The 20,194-nt window shown below is 44.0% G+C and overlaps 1 protein-coding gene across 5 annotated transcripts in view; it reads right to left on the bottom strand.

The window, feature by feature from the left end:
* prdm15 (PR domain containing 15) overlaps nt 1-20,194 on the bottom strand; it is a 74,065-nt gene that overhangs the window by 34,068 nt on the left and 19,803 nt on the right. For 4 of the 5 annotated variants that reach the window (XM_041211803.1, XM_041211805.1, XM_041211806.1 and 1 more), the window contains 7 exons: nt 17,788-17,830; nt 15,660-15,753; nt 14,616-14,769; nt 11,305-11,457; nt 9,154-9,253; nt 5,853-5,966; nt 2,911-3,009 (listed from right to left, as the gene is read on the bottom strand). In XM_041211803.1, coding sequence (XP_041067737.1) covers nt 2,911-3,009; nt 5,853-5,966; nt 9,154-9,253; nt 11,305-11,457; nt 14,616-14,769; nt 15,660-15,753; nt 17,788-17,830 — 757 coding nt within the window. The remainder of the gene's footprint in view (nt 1-2,910; nt 3,010-5,852; nt 5,967-9,153; nt 9,254-11,304; nt 11,458-14,615; nt 14,770-15,659; nt 15,754-17,787; nt 17,831-20,194) is intronic. The other variant, XM_041211807.1, reaches the window with a different exon arrangement.

Here is a 20,194-nt window from a genome sequence, read left to right as displayed (position 1 = left end):
CAAATATTAATTCCAGAATGAATAACATTAGCCCAAAATTGAATTCAGTTGTGTATTCTACAAAAGATGCAATGTGATCACAGAGCCACAGGGTAACATTCCATGCTACATCTGTCTGGGCTCAGATGTGACAGGCTATTCAGCCCATCTCACTTGTCCTTCCTCAGATAACTACAACCCACCAACCGTCACATCACGTGACTCTTGAATGCTTCTGGATCCATTATGCTGCCCAGAGCCTATCCCAGGTGTTGATCATTCTTTATGTAAACTTATGAAATGAAACAGTAGAGGAGGCGGCTATTTGGCCCGCTGTGTCTGTGGTAACTCTTTGGTAGAGCTACTCATTTAGTTCCCACACTCCTGCTCTTTCCTCACAGCCTTTTAATTTTTCCCAGTATTTATAATTCCCTTTTGTGAATGCTTTTATTAGCTCTGCTTCCACTACCCTCTCAGACACGGATTCCAGACTGCAACAATTCACTGCATATTTTTTTTTTCCCCCTCATGTCGCTTTTGGTTCTTGTGCCATTGAAGCTGGGCGGAAATAACGTTTATGCCCCTGTTTGTTGGTCTGTTTGTAAATAATATATTTCAAAAATGGATGGGCGGATTACAATGAAACTTGGTACACGATGGGTTATGGCCCATGGAACAAGTGATTAGGTTTTGGGGAAGATGCGAATCTGGATCCTGGAATTTTCTAAAGGATTTGTTAACATTAGGAGATTGGGCAAACTGATGTTTATTTTAAAAATGTGTGTATTGGCTCAGTTGTATGGCGGAATTTGTCACAGCTGCCAAAATGTGAGCAGAGTTTTCAGAGCAAGTTGTTGGATTACGGACTGGCCTGAAGCCTCCTCAGTGAGATGGAAACCTTTAATAAACGGGTTTCTTTTTTCAGCTTTGTGGTTACAGAACATCAACCAGGCAGCAAAAAGCCTCAAGGAAGAGCTGTGTAACTGACAGACGCACAGTGTTCATTTAGTACCTCAGCTATGTTCTCTACCTCCAAAGTAAGATCTCCATTCTACTCCCTAATCAACCCCACTCTTCCATTGACTATCGTTGTACTATTTATACGCTCAGAAATGCCAGCCATCCATCCTAATTGACTTTTAATAGTTTACACTTGTATCTTTTGGCCTATAGCCAGGGTTCAACCTGAAATAATTTTCTGGGTTTGGCTTTTAATTACACTTTGTATGTATATTCTATATGCAGCCCTCTCAATCGCCTTTCAAGGATGAAGTCTTCAAGGTTTATTTTTAAAACTTTGTTTTCTTATTCTAGGGATCAGCATCACAATCATTCGGTAAATCACTCTGTGGCTTGGGGTCTGCCTGAACATTATACAGACACGGCACAACAAGCTCATGACTTAAATTTGACGGGTTTGAAAATATAGTTTAGCAATTTGTTAATACCGTTTGGTAGCGACTGGAGTTTTCTACCATTACTGGCAGCTTGCTTCTGGCTCTTTCCCTAACTACTTCGACAACATTTATCAGCTATGTCCTCCATTTTTTTCCTCCAATTTGCAAGACCTTGCATTTATTTTTATCGAATATCATCTACTTTGATTCTTGCAAATTACGTGCGAGTTCTTCTTCAGAATCGCCATTCACGTGGGTTCACCATCACTGCTGCTTCTCAATCCAAGTATTAAGAACATAATAGGAGCTGAAGTAGGCTAGTTGGGCCTTTGAGCCTGCTTCGCCATTCAGAAAGATTCTACCTCAAAACCCACCTCTCCGCACTATCTCACATCCCTTATTCACTTAGTATGCAAAAAACCTATCAACCTGTCTTAAATATACTCAACAATTGAGCATCCAGTTCTGAAGAAGAGTCATATTGGACTCGTTAACTCTGTTTTTCTCTCCTCAGATGCTACCAGACCTGCTGAGTTTTCCAACACTTTATTTCAGATCTCCAGCATCCGCAGTATTTTACTTTTATATAATTGAGCATCCACAGCTCCCTGGGGTAGAGAATGCCGAAGATTCACAAACTTTAACTGAAGAAATTTCTCCTCATTCCAGTCCCAAGTTTTCTGAGACTTTACCCTATGTTCTAGATTCCCAGCCAGGGGAAAACATTTCCTAAGCACCCACAGAACTGAACTTGACTAGCCACATAAATGCTGTGGCTACAAGAGCAGGTCAGGGGCTGGGAATTCTGCAGCAATTAACTCACCTCCTGACTCCCCAAAGCCTGTCCACCATCTGCAAGGCACAAGTCAAGAGTGTGATGGAATACTCTCCACTTGCCTAGATGAGTGTATCTCCCACAACACTCAAGAAGCTTGACACCATCCAGGACAAAGCAGCCCACTTGATTGGCACCCCTTCCACAAACATTCACATCCTCCACCACGCTCACACAGTGGCAGCAGTGTGTACCGCCTACGAGATGCACTGCAGAAACTCACCAAGGCTCCTTAGGTTGCACCTTCCAAACCCACGACCGCTTTCATCTAATAGGACAAGGACAGCTGATATATAGGAACATCACTGCCTGGAAGTTCCCCTCCAAGCCACTCACCACCCTGACTTGGAAATATATCGCCATTCCTTCACTGTCACTGGGTCAAAATCCTGGAGTTCCCTCCCTAACAGCACTGAGGGTGCACCTATATTACATGGACTGCAGCGATTCAAGAAGGCAGCACACCGCCACCTTCTCAAGGGCAATTAGGGATGGGCAATAAATGCTGACCCAGCCAGTGACACAGTCAGCCTGCAAATGAATAATAAAAAAAAGCCCCTTATGATTTTAGTGTGTTTCAACGATTTCAGTGTGTTTCAATCAGATAAACTCATACATTTATTCAGAAGCAACAGAGGCTACATCACCAATTCCTGGGGCAGCCTAGTAGTATGTCAGGCAAAATGTAGCTGCTCTCACCTGTGAGAAGCTGAGGTTCCTGGAACACAGATGAACAGACTTTACAAGGCCATTGGTTCGGGTCCACGGCAGAGACCACACCACTCTCTTTATCTCTGACTGGAAGAACAGCAAAATAAAGCGTGACAGAAAATAACAGACTTATAAACACTGGGGAGCTAGGGACAAGACTTGTCTCGGTCGGCCATGTGTGGAATGGACCAGCAACAACTTATATTTATTTGCTGCACTCATTGCACACCTCCCATGAAAATTCCCTAGTGGAAGGCTATGGAGGGAAACCTTACCAAGTACAAAGCACCATTAACATGGTGAAAGGTCCCAAGGTGCTGCTCGGGATCATTATCAGGTAGGATAACAGGAGATCCTACACTCACTTAAGAAATGGCTACAACAGGAGAATTGGAGTTTCTTCCGGAATGGATAAGCTAGGATGTCAAAAAGCTTTCTTCATCCTGCAGTGAGTCTGTAAAGGAGCCTTTAGCACTATCATCAACATGCTCTCTTCTGCATTCACTGCAAGCAGCATCCAAAAAAATTCCTTATTCCCAGGGGCCACTTGGGTCAAAGGACTCCCTTACATATGGTAGCCCCTTGATAAACTGTTGCTTACACCATTCTTTGCCAACACCACATTCAGCTGTGGGATGATGCTGCAGATAAAATTCAGGGCTATTCCCGCTGCTCCTTGTGCTCCAGCAAGAAAAAAATAGAGACCACTATGATGAGATGGGACTATCCCAGCAATCAATGCATGAGTGAAAGGGACACTTGGCAATCTGCCACATTAATCCGCCAGGTAACAAATGATGGGTGCAAGCTCACATGCAATGGTCCAGGGTACGGTGCACTGAATTACAGAAGAAATGATGTCTGAAGCAAAACACTGCTTAGGATTGTGGCTCTTGCCAAAAATTCCCTGAGCAAATACAACAACATGCTTGCATTTATACAGCACCTTTAAGGGAGTAAAATGGCCCAGGGCAGTTTGCACGGATGTTACCGAACAAAATTCGACACTGAGCCACCAAAGGAGATAATTAGGTCAGGTAACCAAAAGAGTTAGGTTTAAAAAGGATCATCATAAAGGAGGAGAGAGGGTCAGAGAGTGGCGAGGCTTTGTGAGGGAATTCCAGAGCTTAAGGCCTAGGCAGCTGAAGGCATGGCTACCAATGAATGAGTGATTAAAATGGGGTTGTGCAAGAGGCCAGAATTGGAGAAAATCTTGGGTTATAGGGCTGGAGGAGGTTATAGAAATGGGGAGGAGTGAGGCCATGGAGGGATTAGAAAACATAGATGATGATTTTAGAAGTGAGGTATTACTGGACCTGAAGCCAAACAGGTCAATGATCGTAGGAGTGATGGGTGAACGGTACTTGGTACGAGATGATACTCACATATAGAATGCAGCATTGGGTTATTCCCAATATTTTTTTCACATATATTTGTTTGATTAAACAGAAGATGTCAATGGCACAAACTCCTTCTATGGCCTTGTCCCTCCCTATCACAGTAATCTCCTCCAGCCCCACAATCCTCCAAGATCTCTGTGCTCATCCAAATTTGACCTTTTGCACACCCTGATTTTAATCGTTACATTAGTGGCTGCCTTGCCTTCAACTGCCTCAGCCCCAAGAATTGCAATTCCTTCCCTAAAGGGCTCTACCTCTCCAACTCTCTCCACTCCTTAAGATTCTCTTTGAATCCCACCTTTGACCTGGATTTGGTCATCTCTCCTAATATCTTCTCACGTAACTTATGTCACATAATCTTATGTAAGATTTTGTTCGGTAATTGCTTCTGTGAAGCACTTGGGGAAATTTTGCTACCTTAAAGGCACTATCTAAATGCAGGTTGTTGCTGTTGTTCTTCCAATGCTCTGTATCATAAAAGGCAGAAGGCTCTCACCGCTTTCCAGAACTGAGTGTGAGCTCTCTCAATCTTTAATGAGATGGCAAGCTTTTAAAATAGCTTTTGCCACACCACACATGGAAAGGAAGGGGGCAATTTGTTTCCAAATAAAAATGGAACAGCTGTTAAAGAGCCTTAAGTATTGAGATCTTGATAAGGGACAGTGCCTTCCCGAGTACGGAACAATATTTGATAGACTAAGGTAGGAGGCAGGACACCGCAGCTGGTCTGTTTTGCTAGGGGCTATTTTGAAAAAATCGGGACAATTTGAAAAAAAAGAGTGCAGTGTCTGGGTGGGACAGTGCCTCTTGAAACTCTATTCAGTGCAAACTGGTGGTCTGGCAGGTAGGAAGAGTTGACATGAGACAAGAGTTAGAGCAGTCTCTGCCCTGCTCCCGATAAGTGTGGGCCCTCATTATTAAGCTAAGTCAAAAATGAATGCAAAGTTATTGGAGCATTCAAAGGCAATCAGGGATGGGCAATAAATGCTAGCCTAGCCAGTGACACCCGCATCCCATGAAAGAATAAATAAAAATAAACCCTATATTTAACTGATCTAGACCTGATGTCCAAATGCTCAATGCTGATACTGGATATCCAAAGTTAGATTTCTTTTACTTAAATAATGGTCAGGAAAAGAAGAGTTGTTCCATCAAGCCTGCCTCACCAATGATAGTCAGGGCATCATTACCAGACACTTCCCTCCCCTCTCCTCCCCACTCCATCCCATCGTATCCAAACCAATCCCATTGCCCAACCATTTCATCTCCCCAAACAGGCCAAAAATAGAGAAAACACCAGAGCGCCATTAAAGGTCAAAAAACTTCGGAAAATTCAGTTTTGACCTGCTCAGGCTACATGGACCAGTCCGGATCATTCAATGGACCGTGTGTTACCTGGAAAGCTATTCATCATGCTCCAACCCCAGCAAGCACACCTCCGTAACTGAAGTAGCTGATCTCAGCAACTTTAGCAGACTGCAGCTCCTTTTGCAGAATGGCACTGCAGTGAAAAATTACAGTACAGCTCACCTGGAGTCAGTGCTGCAGAAACTGTGGTGTCCCCATTGGCTTTGTCACATAAAGATGTTACAGATTGGATCTTTGGCATAAGTTTGGACTCGTCGATTTCACACTGCCTCTCATCTAGGGAAACAGGGAGAGGTTACAAGTGATATGCATTTTATTCTCTCAGGCCTGATCTCTGCTCCAGTCACACCTTAACTGCAGTTAATTAATACTGCATAATTCATACTTATAAATCAAATTTAGCCACATTCAGTGTCTAACCCAAACGTAAATTTTACTGGCACACTACTGTGGAGTAGATTCCAAACAATGTTAATGTACATCCCTCTCACTTTTCTGGGTGTAGTGTCATACAAACCAAGAGGTCCCGGGTTTAACTCCTAGTTTACGCTGAACTGGTGAATCTGAACTGGGACGTTGCAATTGGCATAATTACCCCAGGGCCACAGAGGGGTAAATACAGTGATCGGTCAGGGCTCCTGCTCTTGATTGCTGGTCAGCAGCCACTACAGGGATTAGTAAGTGTGCGGCTATCGGGCAAACGTGGGATTGATTTCCCCTCACCTCTCACTTGGGTAGCCTGTCAAGCACACTCTACCTGGCTCACATGTGAAGAGTGGCTACGTAACATCAGAGAGTTACTGATGTCCAAGAAACTCACAGCTCAGCATGATACTAAAGGAGAGACCATGTAGAATTTTACAGCATAGAAACAGGTCAAATTGCTATGCCAGCACCTAATCAGTAATTTCAATGCAATTCTAACATGGAAACAGGTTGCTCAGCCCAGTCCATGTTGGTGTTTATCCTCCACAGCAGCAGTAGATCTAATCCCATGGGCCTGTCCCATTCCTATTTCCCTTTGTTCCTCTTTTTCAGTAATCCCCTATCCAATCTGTTCTCGAAGGCTGACATGGTCTTTCTTTCTCCTCAAAAATAGATCCTATCAGTCACTAAGGAACTCACTGCAAAAATTTGGTATTTGACCTACCCTCTCCTTTGCTGAAGGACAAACGAACCAAGGATGGGACGTTCCAGTTATGAAGTGTGTACGGAGAAGTTTGGAGATGTTTTCCCCCCCCACTATAGCTGAGAAAGTTAAGAGGTGTCCTGTTAGAGCTGTTCAAGTGTATAATCACAGAATTAAGTTGATGGTTAAAAAAAAATTCTTTGTGCAGAGGATGACTGATATCTTGAAGTCTCTACTTCAGCAGCTCAGTTGACTCAAATGATCAAAAAACAAGATCCTGGAGTCCATCAGCAGGGATGCACTGACTGTTGATAACACTTCAGAAACTTAGTCTAACCCAACTCTTCTCACTCTTCAAATCATTTAATGTTTCTCTTTCCCAAGCAGTCATATAAATTCCCCTTCAAAAGAATTTAAGGACTCTGCCACAATCTGCTCAAGAAGAAAATTCAAGATATCAATCATCCTCTGCATGAAGAATATTTTTCTAACTTTCAACATAATTCTGATTATCTCATTAAAATTTTATCAATCAACAGAAACAATCTTTCCCTCTTTATTTACCTAAATGTAAACCATTCATATTCTTGAACATTTCTATCAGGTCACCTTTCAACTTTCTCAGCTCTAGAGGGGAAAATAAAACCTCCTAACTTCTCAAGTCTCACTTCATAACTGGAACACCTCAGTCCGGGTTCATTTGGAGTTGAGACCACAACCAGATCAACCATGACTTTATCGAATGGTGGTGCTGGCTCCAAGGGCCGAATGGTCTACTCCTGCTCCTAAGTCCCATTGCGCCTATCCCTCATCCCAAGTAAATTCCTAGTGAATCTACACTCCATCTATTCTATTTTAAAAAAAAATATAACCTTTCCATAATGCGGCACCCAAAAGTTACCTAATACTCTTACAGCATAGAAGAGGGTAACTCAAATATCAAATTAGTTCCTTAGTGATTGATGGGACCTATTTTTGCTGGGAACCTGTGTCCCCAGACTGAATAGTGAATCCTGGATACGCAAGGTGGAGATCTTGATTTTTCAAGTGATACTTCCTCAGCCAGCATTTACTTTCAGCATCAGTAATGCAACAGACGTCATAGTAAAGAACTAGCTTCATGGTTATTTCTTTGTGCCATGGCTTCTTCAGCGAGTTTCTCCCACTTTCACACTGTTTCAGCATAGCTCTTACGCAGACCTTATATCTCTTTTGCTAACCACCATGAAATCACTTCCCAGCTGGCAATGAGTCATTAAAGATCCTCTTCAGAATTCGTTCCACATGACCTGACCATCATAGATCATTATCAGATCATCTGTTCTTGACAAGGCAGTTTCTTTACACCTTTTGATTACATAACAGTAGGAATAATAGCAAAGCAATTTACTACTGTTTGGTCTCCTTATTTGAAAAAGGATACAATTGCATTGGACGCAGTTCAGAGAAGGTTCATTCCTGGGTTGAAGGGCTTATCTTATGAAGAAAATTTAACAGGTTGGGCCATGGCCCATTGGAGTTTATAAGAATGAGAGGTGATCTTATTGAAACGTATAAGATCCTGAGGGGACTTGATAGGGCGGATACTGGGAGGATGTTTCCTCTTCTGGGGGAAATTAGAACTAGGGGACACAGTTTAAAAATAACAGGTCCCCCTTTTAAGATGGAGATGAGGAGATTTTTTTTCTCTCTCAAGAGGTTCGTTAGTCTGTGGAATTCTCTTGCCCAGAAAGCAGTGGAGATGGAGTCATTAAATTTATTCAAACCTGAGTTATATAGATTGTTGAAAGGCAAAGGAGTCAAGAATTATGGGGGGGGTGGGGCCGACAGAAAAGTGGAGTTGAGACCACAACCAGATCAACCGTGACTTTATCGAATGATGGTGCTGGCTCCAAGGGCCGAATGGTTTACTCCTGCTCCTAAGTCCCATGTGCCTATCCCTCATCCCAAGTAAATTCCTAGTGAATCTACACTCCATCTATTCTGTTCTTTTTTTAAATATAACCTTTCCATAATGCGGCACCCAAAAGTTACCTAATACTTAACAGCAACGTCACTGAAGTCTTATGTACGTTCACCATACTTTCTCACTTCTGTATTCTATGCTCGCCCCCAGTTGCAAAACCATCCATCTTTTTTTTAATGAATGGCTTTACCAATTGGAGCTGACACATTTTAATGACTCGCATATTTGCTCACTAAGGTCCCTCCGCTCTTTAACGCCATCAAAATCCTACCAACGAGAAGGCAACACCAGGAAACGCAGAAACAGAAGAATATGCACTAATTTCTCCCATGATCCACTCCCAGCAAGTCCGTATTCCCATTCCTTACCTTTCACTGGATTCGCCGTTTGCTTGAGCATTAATTTATCCATTTTCTTTCCGTAGAACAGAGCATACCAGACTCGAAGCTCCGTACCAGGCTGGATATCCTGTGAGGGGGAAGAAAAATAGCCAGAAAAAAAATAAACAGACCCATGCCAAATCCACACACAGCTCCCAGTATAATTGGTTCACTTATTTTGCTGAATTACACTCAAGTGATTACACTGTGATTGCATCTTTATTGTTTGCAAACACATAATAGAAGGCACACATTGAAGTCATTAAGATTCTGAAACTAGGGAGTAAGGATTCCTCCAGTCAAATGAGTGTAGCAATTTCCTCTGGTTGCTAGTTTGCATAATCCAGGTGCGTTACAGTCCGGCTCCAATAATTCCGCATTCTGAATCGCTCCGGGAGTCAAACTGTCAAGGTCACCTCCAGCTGCATGAATAGCCAATAATGATGTGAAGGATGACAGGAGTTCAATAAGAGAAACACAGAATGCTCATGGTCTGAAGCAAAAGAAACTTTCAAATCTACGAAGGCACAGCCGATCTGCCTAGGCTTGTTAAGCCTAGGCAGCATTCATCGTTCCTGCTACCAGCAGATCTGGAGATATCACCGTCTTCTCCCTGCATCAGGTCTTTGCTCCAGATTACTCCTCCAAATCCCTTTACCTCCAACCAACAGGGGTTCTCTGTCTCACTTTTTGTTCTCTCTCTCCTCCTTTAAGACACTCCTGCAACCATTACTCCCTGACCAAATTTTTGGTCACATGTCCTAATATCACCTTACATGGCTCAATGTCTAATCGTTGTGTCTGATTATGCTCTTGTGAAGCACCTTGGGAAGTTTTACTACATTAAAGGTGCTATATAAATGCAAATTGTTGTAGGTTTTGACACGAGCCCCACGAACCTGTCTATGCTCACGTGGGAATAATGGAGTGGGACCAGTGTCGATGGAACCATAACCCCCAGCAAGAAGTCAATGTCCCCTGGATAGGATGAGAGTCATATGTTTGTGAATATAACAAGGTTAGTTCACAGGATTTGATAGACACAGAAGCAGCTCTTTCATATCTTTTTTTCCCCCATCATCTCATTTCAGTCTCTTGCTCTATCATTACACCTTTTAATATTCCCCTTTTTTCAGGCTATTATTTAACTCTATTTTTTTTTTAAAAAGTTACATCCCTTCTTTCAACAGTTGACAATCCAAATATCCTCTGTATAACAATATTTTTTTCTAACTTCTTTAACTCTTAATTACGTTTTAAATTGGTGCCTTTTCATTACCATCACACCAATAGGGAAAAATCCATAACTATTTACATTATCAATCACTATTTAGCTTCATAACCTTTCATAATCTTCAAGACTTCCTTCATCTCACTCCTCAACCTTCCAATCGCAAGTGAAAAAAAATCCCCAACTTCAAAAGTCTCATTGAAACCCCTCATACGAAGAGGTGGACAAGACAAGAACGTTTGGTCCATCAATCTTGTCCCAAACAGTCATGATGCAACAAGGCATCATGACAATCCTCCCCCAACAGTGCTCCCTACAGTCAGCCCATGCAATCTCCTGACAGAAGCAAATATAAAGGATCAAAAAACCCTCTGCCGAGTGTGGGGATAGACAAAAGTGAGAAATTTCTCACTGAGCCCCTAAGGCAACCATAGCTGATGACGAGGTACAAACCCAATGTCCCACTTATATCCCTAGCTTTTTTTTTAATTCATTCACGGGATGTGGGCTTCGTTGGCTGGGCCAGCATTTATTGCCCATCCCTAATTGCCCTTGAGAAGGTGGTAGTGAGTTGCCTTCTTGAACCACTGCAGTCTATGTGGTGTAAGTACACCCACAGTGCTGTTAGGAAGGGAGTTCCAGGATTTTGACCCAGCGACAGTGAAGTAACGGCAATATATTTACAAGTCAGGATGGTGCCTTGGATGGGAGCTTCTAGGTCATGGTGTTCCCATCTATCTGCTGCCCTTGTCCTTCTAGGTGGTAGTGGCCGTGGGTTTGGAAGGTGCAGTAACACCCTAGTTGGCACCAGATCTGACCCCACCATGATCTTTCATTCCCATTCAATCTTATAGAAGTTCAGAGAAAAGCCAGTGTATGGACACCAGGATTATTGGCCATCTCGGTACCTGTAACGTGTTGAAGTAAACATCGTGGCTGTGTTGATAGGCCGTGAGATTTTGATGATGAAAATCTGTTGCTGGTCTCACAAATATCATCCAGTTGCAGTCCTCTTCGTTCGTGGTGTCAAAGCAAACATCAGATCCATCCTTCTGGAAAACCTTGTACATAAGATTAAACAGACCTGAGAGATTACCACAGATACAACACTCAAAATAGCACTTACACGGCAGGGAATGCATTACAGATCCCCTGACCTGGTCTGTGCTCACCAATGAGGGTTTGGCGCAAAAGAGGCAGGGGGCAAATAATTGTTTCATTTGAGAATGAGGAAAGAGATTGCTAAAATAAATAAAATTAGCTGCTGTTTTTACATGCCTCTTAGTACAGTGATGATTTAATCCTGTCAAAACCCGTTAATCCTAAATATATTAGATTAACCAATGTGTCTACTAGAAAATTCTAAGATGGCTGACTGTATTTCAAGATGACCATCTGGATTGTTCACTTCGCACTTTTCTATTATTGACAGTCGTCATTCGAGGAATATTATCTTCCTCCCAGCAGGTTTCTGCCTTCATTTTCAGCATAATTTCCGCACCTCTCTTCGTTTAGCAGTAGGTCCAGGGGAGAGGGCCTGAAATGGTCCTTAACTGGCCACTTCTAGGTGGTGGCGGCCATGGGTTTGGAAGGTGCAGTGGCCCAAAGGTTGGGCGACTCTCCATCATCTTTGCCGGCTCTCGTAAAATGCCAGCTGCGGCGGGAAGGCAATGCGGACATCATCCAACCTGACCTTACCATTCCCATTCCTGCCATCTCCCAGCATGCACCCTGGTGCGCCTTAAAATCCCGGCCCATGATTCTAAACTGTGTGCCAGCCCAGGAACTTGGATGTGACCGGAAGAGATTGGAAATGAAGATCTTGTGAACTTTTTAAGCGTAATGTATCTCCCGTAGCATTGTCAAAACAATACACTCTTCAGTGTGCCGCGGGCAATGACAATATTACTTATGTCACAAAGTATTATTCTGTAGCTAAGGCAAAGCTGCAGTTTACGTTCACCTGTCCCCTACGGGCATAAGATCAAATTGCTGGAAATAGGCATATCCCAAGGTCAGTTAGAGGCTAGTTGTTTCTACGTGGATTAATAAATTCCCAATTCCAAGGTCAGGGAAAACCAGCGGGAATTGAATGACATTCTTCCTCTTTTTGGTACCAGCATTGGGTCAGCATGCAGTTGGGAATACTCAAAAGGATAGAAATAACTAGTAACATGGTGGAGGCTGGGGAGAGCTGGAAGCAAGCAGGCAGGAGGGCGAGGTTGTTTGGATGTGCTGGCCACATTCTAAGCTGGTAGAATGTGTTTTCATTCTGTTATGAATGTGAGGTTTTATATGATTATGCTTTGGGATTGTCTCTTTGATTCAAGGTAAAATGTAGGAATTACAAGGGTCACTGTGGACAGCTTTCCATCTTCAAAGTTTAAAAGAGAAGAGAGCGCGCGAGAGCGACAGAGAGAGCGTGCGAGAGAGAGAAAGAGCGTGAGAGAGAGAGAGCATGCGAGAGACAGAGAGAGCGAGAGAGAGAGAGCGACAGAGCGAGAGAAAGAGAGTGAGAGAAAGAGAGCGAGAGAGAGAAAGCGCGCGAGAGAAAGAGAAAGTGCGAGAGAGCGAGACAGCGCAAGAGAGAGCAAGAAAACGCGAGAGAGAGCAAGAGAGCGCAAGAGATAGAGCGAGAGAGAGAGAGCGAGAGAGAGAGAGTGAGAGAGAGCGAGAGAGAGTGAGAGAGAGTGAGAGAGAGCGAGAGAGAGCGAGAGAGCGCGAGAGAGAGCGTGCGAGACAGAGCGAGCGAGAGAGAGCGAGAGAGACAGAGAGAGAGCAAGACATCGAGAGAGAGAACGAGAAAGAGAGCAAGAGAGAGAGAGCGCGCATGCGAGAGAGAGTGAGACAGCAAGAGAGCGCGAGAGAGAGAGCGAGAGAGACAGAGCGCGAGAGAGAGAGCGTGCGAGACAGAGAGAGCGTGCGAGAGAGAGAGAGCGTGCGAGAGAGCGAGAGAGCATGCAAGAGAGAGTGTGCGAGAGAGCGAGAGAGCGTGCGAGAGCGGGAGAAAGAAACGCACGTGCGCGAGGGCACACGCGCGAGAGAGAGAGGGCGCGCATGAGAGAGAGAGGGCGCACGCACAAGAGAGAGAGAGCGCGTGCGAGAGAGAGAGCGAGGGAGAGAGAGCGAGCGCATGAGAGAGAGAGATCGCGTGTGAGAGAGAGTGCAACAGAGAGAGAGCGCGCGAGAGAGGGAGAGAGTGCACAGAGAGAGAAAGCGCGAGAGAGAACACGAGAAATAGCACAAGAGAAAGATGTGTCACAGGGAGACAAAAGGCTGCACCACGCGGTCAGCAGAGAGAAGAAAGCAGCAAGTTCCCTGCGAGCTAACAAACAGAATGCGGAAGGGAGCACAGTCTCTGGTTGAAGAGGCGCATTGCATGGCAATATAAAAACACTGGAATATTTACCCTGGCGAAGCTGGGAGAAATCACCAGAGTGGGTCTTACTGCTGGTAGTTGGTCTGGGAATTCTCCAAAAACTGAGGGAAGTGCCTTTCGACAGTCACTTGATGATACAACTCGGAAAAATGGGGAGACATGGGCCCTTTGGAAGCTGGGAGTGAATGTGTACTATTTCCCATAAAGGCTGTAATCCTGGGGAAAGTGTGTTGTAATGGATAGGTATGCAGTGTGGGGTTACTGGTTGCGTTAAAGCATCAGTGGAGGCATCTTTTCTGTAGTTTAGAGTATTAGTTGTTTTCTAGGTAGTGTTTAGTCAATGTTGCTTGAAGTTGGTTTTTTACAGTAAGAGCCTTAAACTTGAAATCTCATGAACTTCCTACAAATTGCTCACTGAAAACTCTGCTGTTTAGGCCAGAAATAGGAAAATCGGCTCAAAGGCTTTTCCCCAGTGTCTTGGCCAATACTTATCCCTCAACCAATATCACTTAAAAAAAAACAGATCATCTGGTCATTATTTCAGTGCTGTTTGAGAGCTTGTTGTACACAAATTGGCTGCCACATCTCCTTCATTGCACCAGCAGCTGCGCCTCAAAAATAACTTAATCGGTTGTAAAGTGCTTTGGGACATCCTGAGCTGAGGTCGTGAATGGCGCCATTTCTCGGAGGCTCCAGGGCAATGGCAGCGCCCCTACAGCTAAGATAAATAAACTCATCACAGACCGGGAAATAAACTCAGGAGTACGCTGGATGAACTACTCAATGAGTAAACTCATGGATCCATTGGTGAACCAGATCAAAGGGCAAAGCTCAACCTACCTTCAGAGAAAACAGAGCTTCTTTTTCCAGTTGGGAGACTCTTTTGGCTTCAAATGGTCCAAACTGCGTGCGTTTTACCAGGGGAGACAATGCAAAGACCCCTTCACTTCCATCTTCCAGCTGTCTGATCTCCAAACTGGATGGCAAGGAGGATCTAGACGTTATAACAATTAAAACATTTATCATCACAGAAAAACAGAATTCACACCGCCGAGCAGATATATTTGTCTTGATAATAATTTTTGTTTTTGGTTTATTTTAAATCCGCTAGCACTTCTTGAGCATCTCTGACTCTGAAGGCTGTAGACACAGAGGGATTGATTTTAACTGGGGGAGACAATGCACGCCATGCAGGGATTCCTGACATGCTTGGGTTAAAGCATTGTGCTGTGACTTCTCAATTAAATTAGACCCTTGTTTACCTGCAGAGGGAACCTCAACTGACTTCAGGGTGGGTGAAGATGTCGCCACCTGGCAGAGTAAGTAAGCTCACCCTAATGTCAACCCCCCCACCCCATTCCATTCTCACCGGGCGAGGGTTAAGATCAAGCCCAGGAAGTAGAAATATCACCTTGATTTACTGTCTCACAGTTCGTGTTTAACTTTAATATTGGAGCGGTCCAGCTCAACAGAGACAACACTCAGTGCTTTAACCTTATCTCTGCCGGCAAAAAAATCTAAAAGTCCATCTGGTTTTGAAGTGTAAATCTACCCCTGGCTTTCCACCATCCAGACAACAAGGATTCTACAGGCTCTCCACTCTCAGTAGAATGGCTGCCCAATAGCTGCCTCAAGATCTGCCATTGTTCCAAGGCAGAGCGGTTTGCAAAGTCATAAAAGAAAACAGAATAAAAGGCTAGGACAAGGTAGAGATGCGATCAGGCTGAAGTTCCATTGAGACTTTTGACTGCTGGTCAAAAAAAATTCATTTTCCAGGATTCAAAAATTCAAAACCGTGGAACAAATGGGAAGGAGGGCGACACTTATTTTAAAAGCAGACATTTGCTGTTTGCTTTCATTTCACGAATCCTTGACGTTACCTACCTCGCTCGGCTCAAAACGAAAGAATCGCTGACCGTCACCAAGGGGCCAAGCTCTGGACACTCCGAGTCATGGTACTCTCCACAGTCGTCACACCCTGCAAGTAAAGGAAGATGTGATGCTTTCTGAACATTCCTTCAGCCAAACCACTGACGCACTCAATCTCTCCGACAAATTCCTAAACGATACTGGGTGAGAAGGGAAAGCTTCTCCTCCACCCCCACCGCCCCCCCACTCCCCGGATGCCGCAGCCTTGATCCACTAGTTCCCCAGGGTACTAACGGATCAAACCGAGCAGGAGCAATACACCAGCTGTGCAACTTGCAAGCAAACTCATTAGCAGCAAGTTACAAGCAGCTCGACACCAACGATTTGTTTTCTGCAACCGTCACCTTCCCACTTGGGCCTCTTCACACACCACGTTTGAGTTGAAATTTATGATTTTATAAAAGCAAAATGCTGCAGGTGCTGGAAATTTGAAGTAAAAACCGAAAATGCTGTAAATACTCAGTAGGCCTGGTAGCAGCTGTGGAGGGCGAAACAGGGTTAATGCTTCAAGTCCAATGTGACTCTTCTTTAGAACTCTAATTGCGCCAGTTCTGAAGAAGAGTCATATTCAACTCTAAACATTACCTGTTTCCCTTTCCACAGATGTTGCCAGGCCTGGTGAGTATTTCCAGCATTTTCTGTTTTTATTTTATAATTTTATTATAACATTTTTCACCAACAATTATGCCAGTTTCACTCAAGAGTTAGGGAGTTCAGACGTGGTGTAAGTTTTCAGAGAAATACCTGCTGTCATTTTAGGTCTACTACTAACCCAAACTCATTGAAAAGACAAATCTTTCTCAATCTGGTTACATCACTCATCACTTTTTACTTTCTCTCTAGTTTTAAACCACCTGAAAACTGTGGAGATCAGTCATTTATATATAATTCACAAAGTGTAACGGGAGTCCCGACACTCATCTCTAGGTTACTCCACCAATGGCCTGTTCTAGTTGGAATGGTCTCCATTTTTGGATGACCTCTTGTTGTCTATTTTTGAGGGGGTCAGCCAGTGGTCCGCTTTAAAGAAAACCTATCATAGATTTTTGCAGCTGCTTCACATATGACGATCCCTCTGGAGTGCAAAGCAAGCCCTGTCATGTAGAAAAGTGCAATAGCTAAGTTCTGCACAAAGTGCTTCAGACACGGATGACCAGTTCATTTGTTTTAACGGTGCTGGTTGAAAGGGAAGGCTTGGGATCTGACATTTTGCACTGGACAGACAGTTTACATTACGTGCTCAAGGTCTTGCAATGGAGCTTGAATCCAGAACCTTCTGATCACAAAAAATAACTACATTGATGTAGCGACTTTCCTGACACAGAATGTCCGAAAGCCAGTGAAGTACTTTTTGAGTCAAAAGATAAAACCTATAGGATTGAGCCAAGATCTAAACCACCAGTTCATCAAGATTACCGCAGTTTCTTTTTTTTTATATGATGGGTTTCTCAAATTCTATCTGAATAGCATCCAGAAACAATGGTGAGACTGGGGTCTGGACAGACTGGATATGGAGAAACTGTTCCCACTCGTGAAGGGATCGGGAACAAGAGGGCACAGATTTAAAGTAATTGGCAAAAGAAGCCAAAATCGATATGAGGAAAATAACTACTTGCTGCGTGGAAAAGTTAAGGTCTGGAATGCACTGCCTGAGAGTGTGGTGGAGGCACAATTCAACCGAGGCATTCAAGGGGGAATTAGACCGTTATTTGAAATGGAAGAATGTGCAGGGTTTCAGGCAGAAGGCAGGAGAATGGCACTAGGTGAATGGCTCGTGCGGAGAGCTGGCACAGAAAGGATGGGCCAAATGGACTCCTTCTGAACGGTAACAATTCTATGACTTACAGCTCTCCCAATCCCAGGCCCTGTGTTCAGAGGGGGTGTGAAAATGCTAACGGGGAAGGGAAAGAGATAAACTATGGCACTTAATTGCCTCATACACCAAATTGTAGCATTGCAGATTGTACAGATTATTCCAAATACATTTGCTGGGACATTCAGAAAGAAAACTTTACGAACTCCGCACTTATTTGGAAAAAACCTAATATTTTGCGTATTCATCCACAAATGTTCCACTACTTACAGACAAACAATCTCTCATCTGTGCCATCGCCTGCCATCTGGATCTGTGAGAACAAAAATTCAAGAACACAAGAGTTACCCAGGGGAACGTTTCATTTTCAAACTCTTTGTGTATGGTACCTGCATAAATACTGACACGTGCCCGGAACCCTGAAAAATACAAACATGTGCTTGAGGAGCGCCTCCAAATATTGACACAGTCCTATCGACAGCCTCTGCCACCACATGCAACCCAAATCAGCATGGTCCTACAAACCACCCTGCCGACCCCAATTCTGTTGGGGTGCCCCTGCAAATACTGCCACACCCCTACAGGCCGCTCCCACAACCCTCCAAATGCTTGCACTCTCCTGTTGGCTCTCTGGGCTGTTAATGCTGGCACACTCTTGGAGATGCCCCTGAAAATATCAGTTATTGGGGATTTATAGCAAGTACGGTTGCAACCCTGGAATTCTGTACTCAAAATACCAAAGGTTGTTAACTGCACAAACAAAATGGTGCTACCACTGCTGAGAACATGCTTAGCAGCAACAGAGATAACACAACAGAAACGGTGTTAGCACATGAGTATACACAGAAAATACAACATCTCATGGCAGTTGGATGGAAATCTGATGGCCTTGTAAAACTGAGCAAATCCCTCTTAGAAACCCTAGTATCCAGGGAACCCAGTTTTGTAATGTTACACCCGGGTGGTTGTTGTGGGGGGGGGGGGGGGTGGAATAGAGAAACCTAGAATCCCTCTCACCAAATAACCACCAATAAAAGTACCTAATTTGGATGAAGCTCAAGAAGCACATAACCTGCATTTATACAGCACCATTCCTGACCTCAGGCTATTCCACCAATCAGTTAAGTGCTTTTGAAATATGGTCACTGTTGCAGGAAGTGCGGCAGCCATTTCGTGAGCACCAAGGTGAGATAATAACAGCGAGGTAACGTGACTCCCCAACTTGGGGGCGCGAGGAATAAAATTGTGCTAAATACCCCGCCACCTCGAACTGTGCCGGCAGTGGGAAATAATCAATCACAAGATGAACTCCTGACATTGGACACTTTTCATTGAGCCAAGGCGGCTCTCATCAGCTCAGCCGTGACATAACGGTGCACTTACATAATCAGAGTTTTCTCAGAGCGGCTTCTCGAGTGCTGACCATGGAGGTGGACCCAGACCGGTGGCAACCCAGTCACCGCGTACCCCCTGGATTTTCATCACAGGTTTTCATACTTATGTTGACATAGGATATGCAACCTTTCATATTATATACTGAATGTTACAGCACTGTTTTATTGCTGTCTTGTTTTTTGTTGGCATCTGGGGTCACGTTAATTTTCAAGTGTTAAAATGCGGTCGTTTGGGAAGGTTTGGGAAGCTCTGGACCAGGCTGTCTGCTTTAGTGATGTTGATTTGGTGTGTGGGTTGGGTTGGGTTGGGCTGGGTTGGAGGGGGGTGGGTTGTAAATGTTAGCCATGACAGCAGAGGGAACTCCCCTGTTCTTCGTGATCATGCCACGGAATCTTTTACATCCACCTGAGGGGACAGATGAGACAGAGGCCTCGCTTTACAGTTTATGCCCTCAGTACTGTTTAATAGGTGGATATCTATTTACCGAATCAGGCAACAGAAGACATTCCGTGAATCACAACTGCTTTATTGTTAAACTATAGTTCAATACAAATACCAGTTCTTTCCTTCTGGATCCTTTGCCTTCCCAGAAGCAAAACACCCCTACTGGGAAAAAACCTGGCTCTTAAGTACAGGCTTCAATGAGCATCGCTTGCTCTCAATTCACTCTGAAGCTCGTTCTGGTTTACTCTTAAAGGAACCTAAATTTCTAACATTGTCAATTGCTGCACTGGAGTGTCAGCTTGGATTTTGTGTTCACATTTCCGGAGTGGCACCCGATACCAGCACCTGCTGACTCTGTGCTGAGGGTGTTTTCAATGGACCCAGGGGTGACATCATGCAGCTTAAATATTGAGAATTAAAAAAAACACTGCGTAAGTGTAAAAGGAGCAGATAATTCTGAAAAATCAAACAAGACAAATGCTGCAAAATTAACAGCTCAGCTGATGTTAAAAAGCAGAATCATTAATTTTTACACTGAGATCTTCCATCAGGCAATTATTCATTTCTAGTTCAGGTGCTAAGCATTTAAGGCTTTAATATTTAGCTTCAGTGGAAAACAGCCCATTGACAGCTAAAGGATGCAAGATTAAACACACATTGCTAGTTTCATCCCTCGGTCCCCAGATATGCTCCTTTCCCCCATCTCCCTCATGGTCAATGGCTCAACAGGTTTAGCCACTGATTAGATGAACCTCACAGAGAAAGCCAGCAAGATTCCAGGTCTGACTCTGTGTTTAACTACCTCATAGCTTGGTCCTTAGTCTTGCAGGACTGCAAG

This window comes from Carcharodon carcharias, chromosome 18 (assembly GCF_017639515.1).
Source record: "Carcharodon carcharias isolate sCarCar2 chromosome 18, sCarCar2.pri, whole genome shotgun sequence".
NCBI lineage: Eukaryota > Metazoa > Chordata > Chondrichthyes > Lamniformes > Lamnidae > Carcharodon > Carcharodon carcharias.
This window is presented reverse-complemented; position numbering and strand designations above follow the sequence as displayed.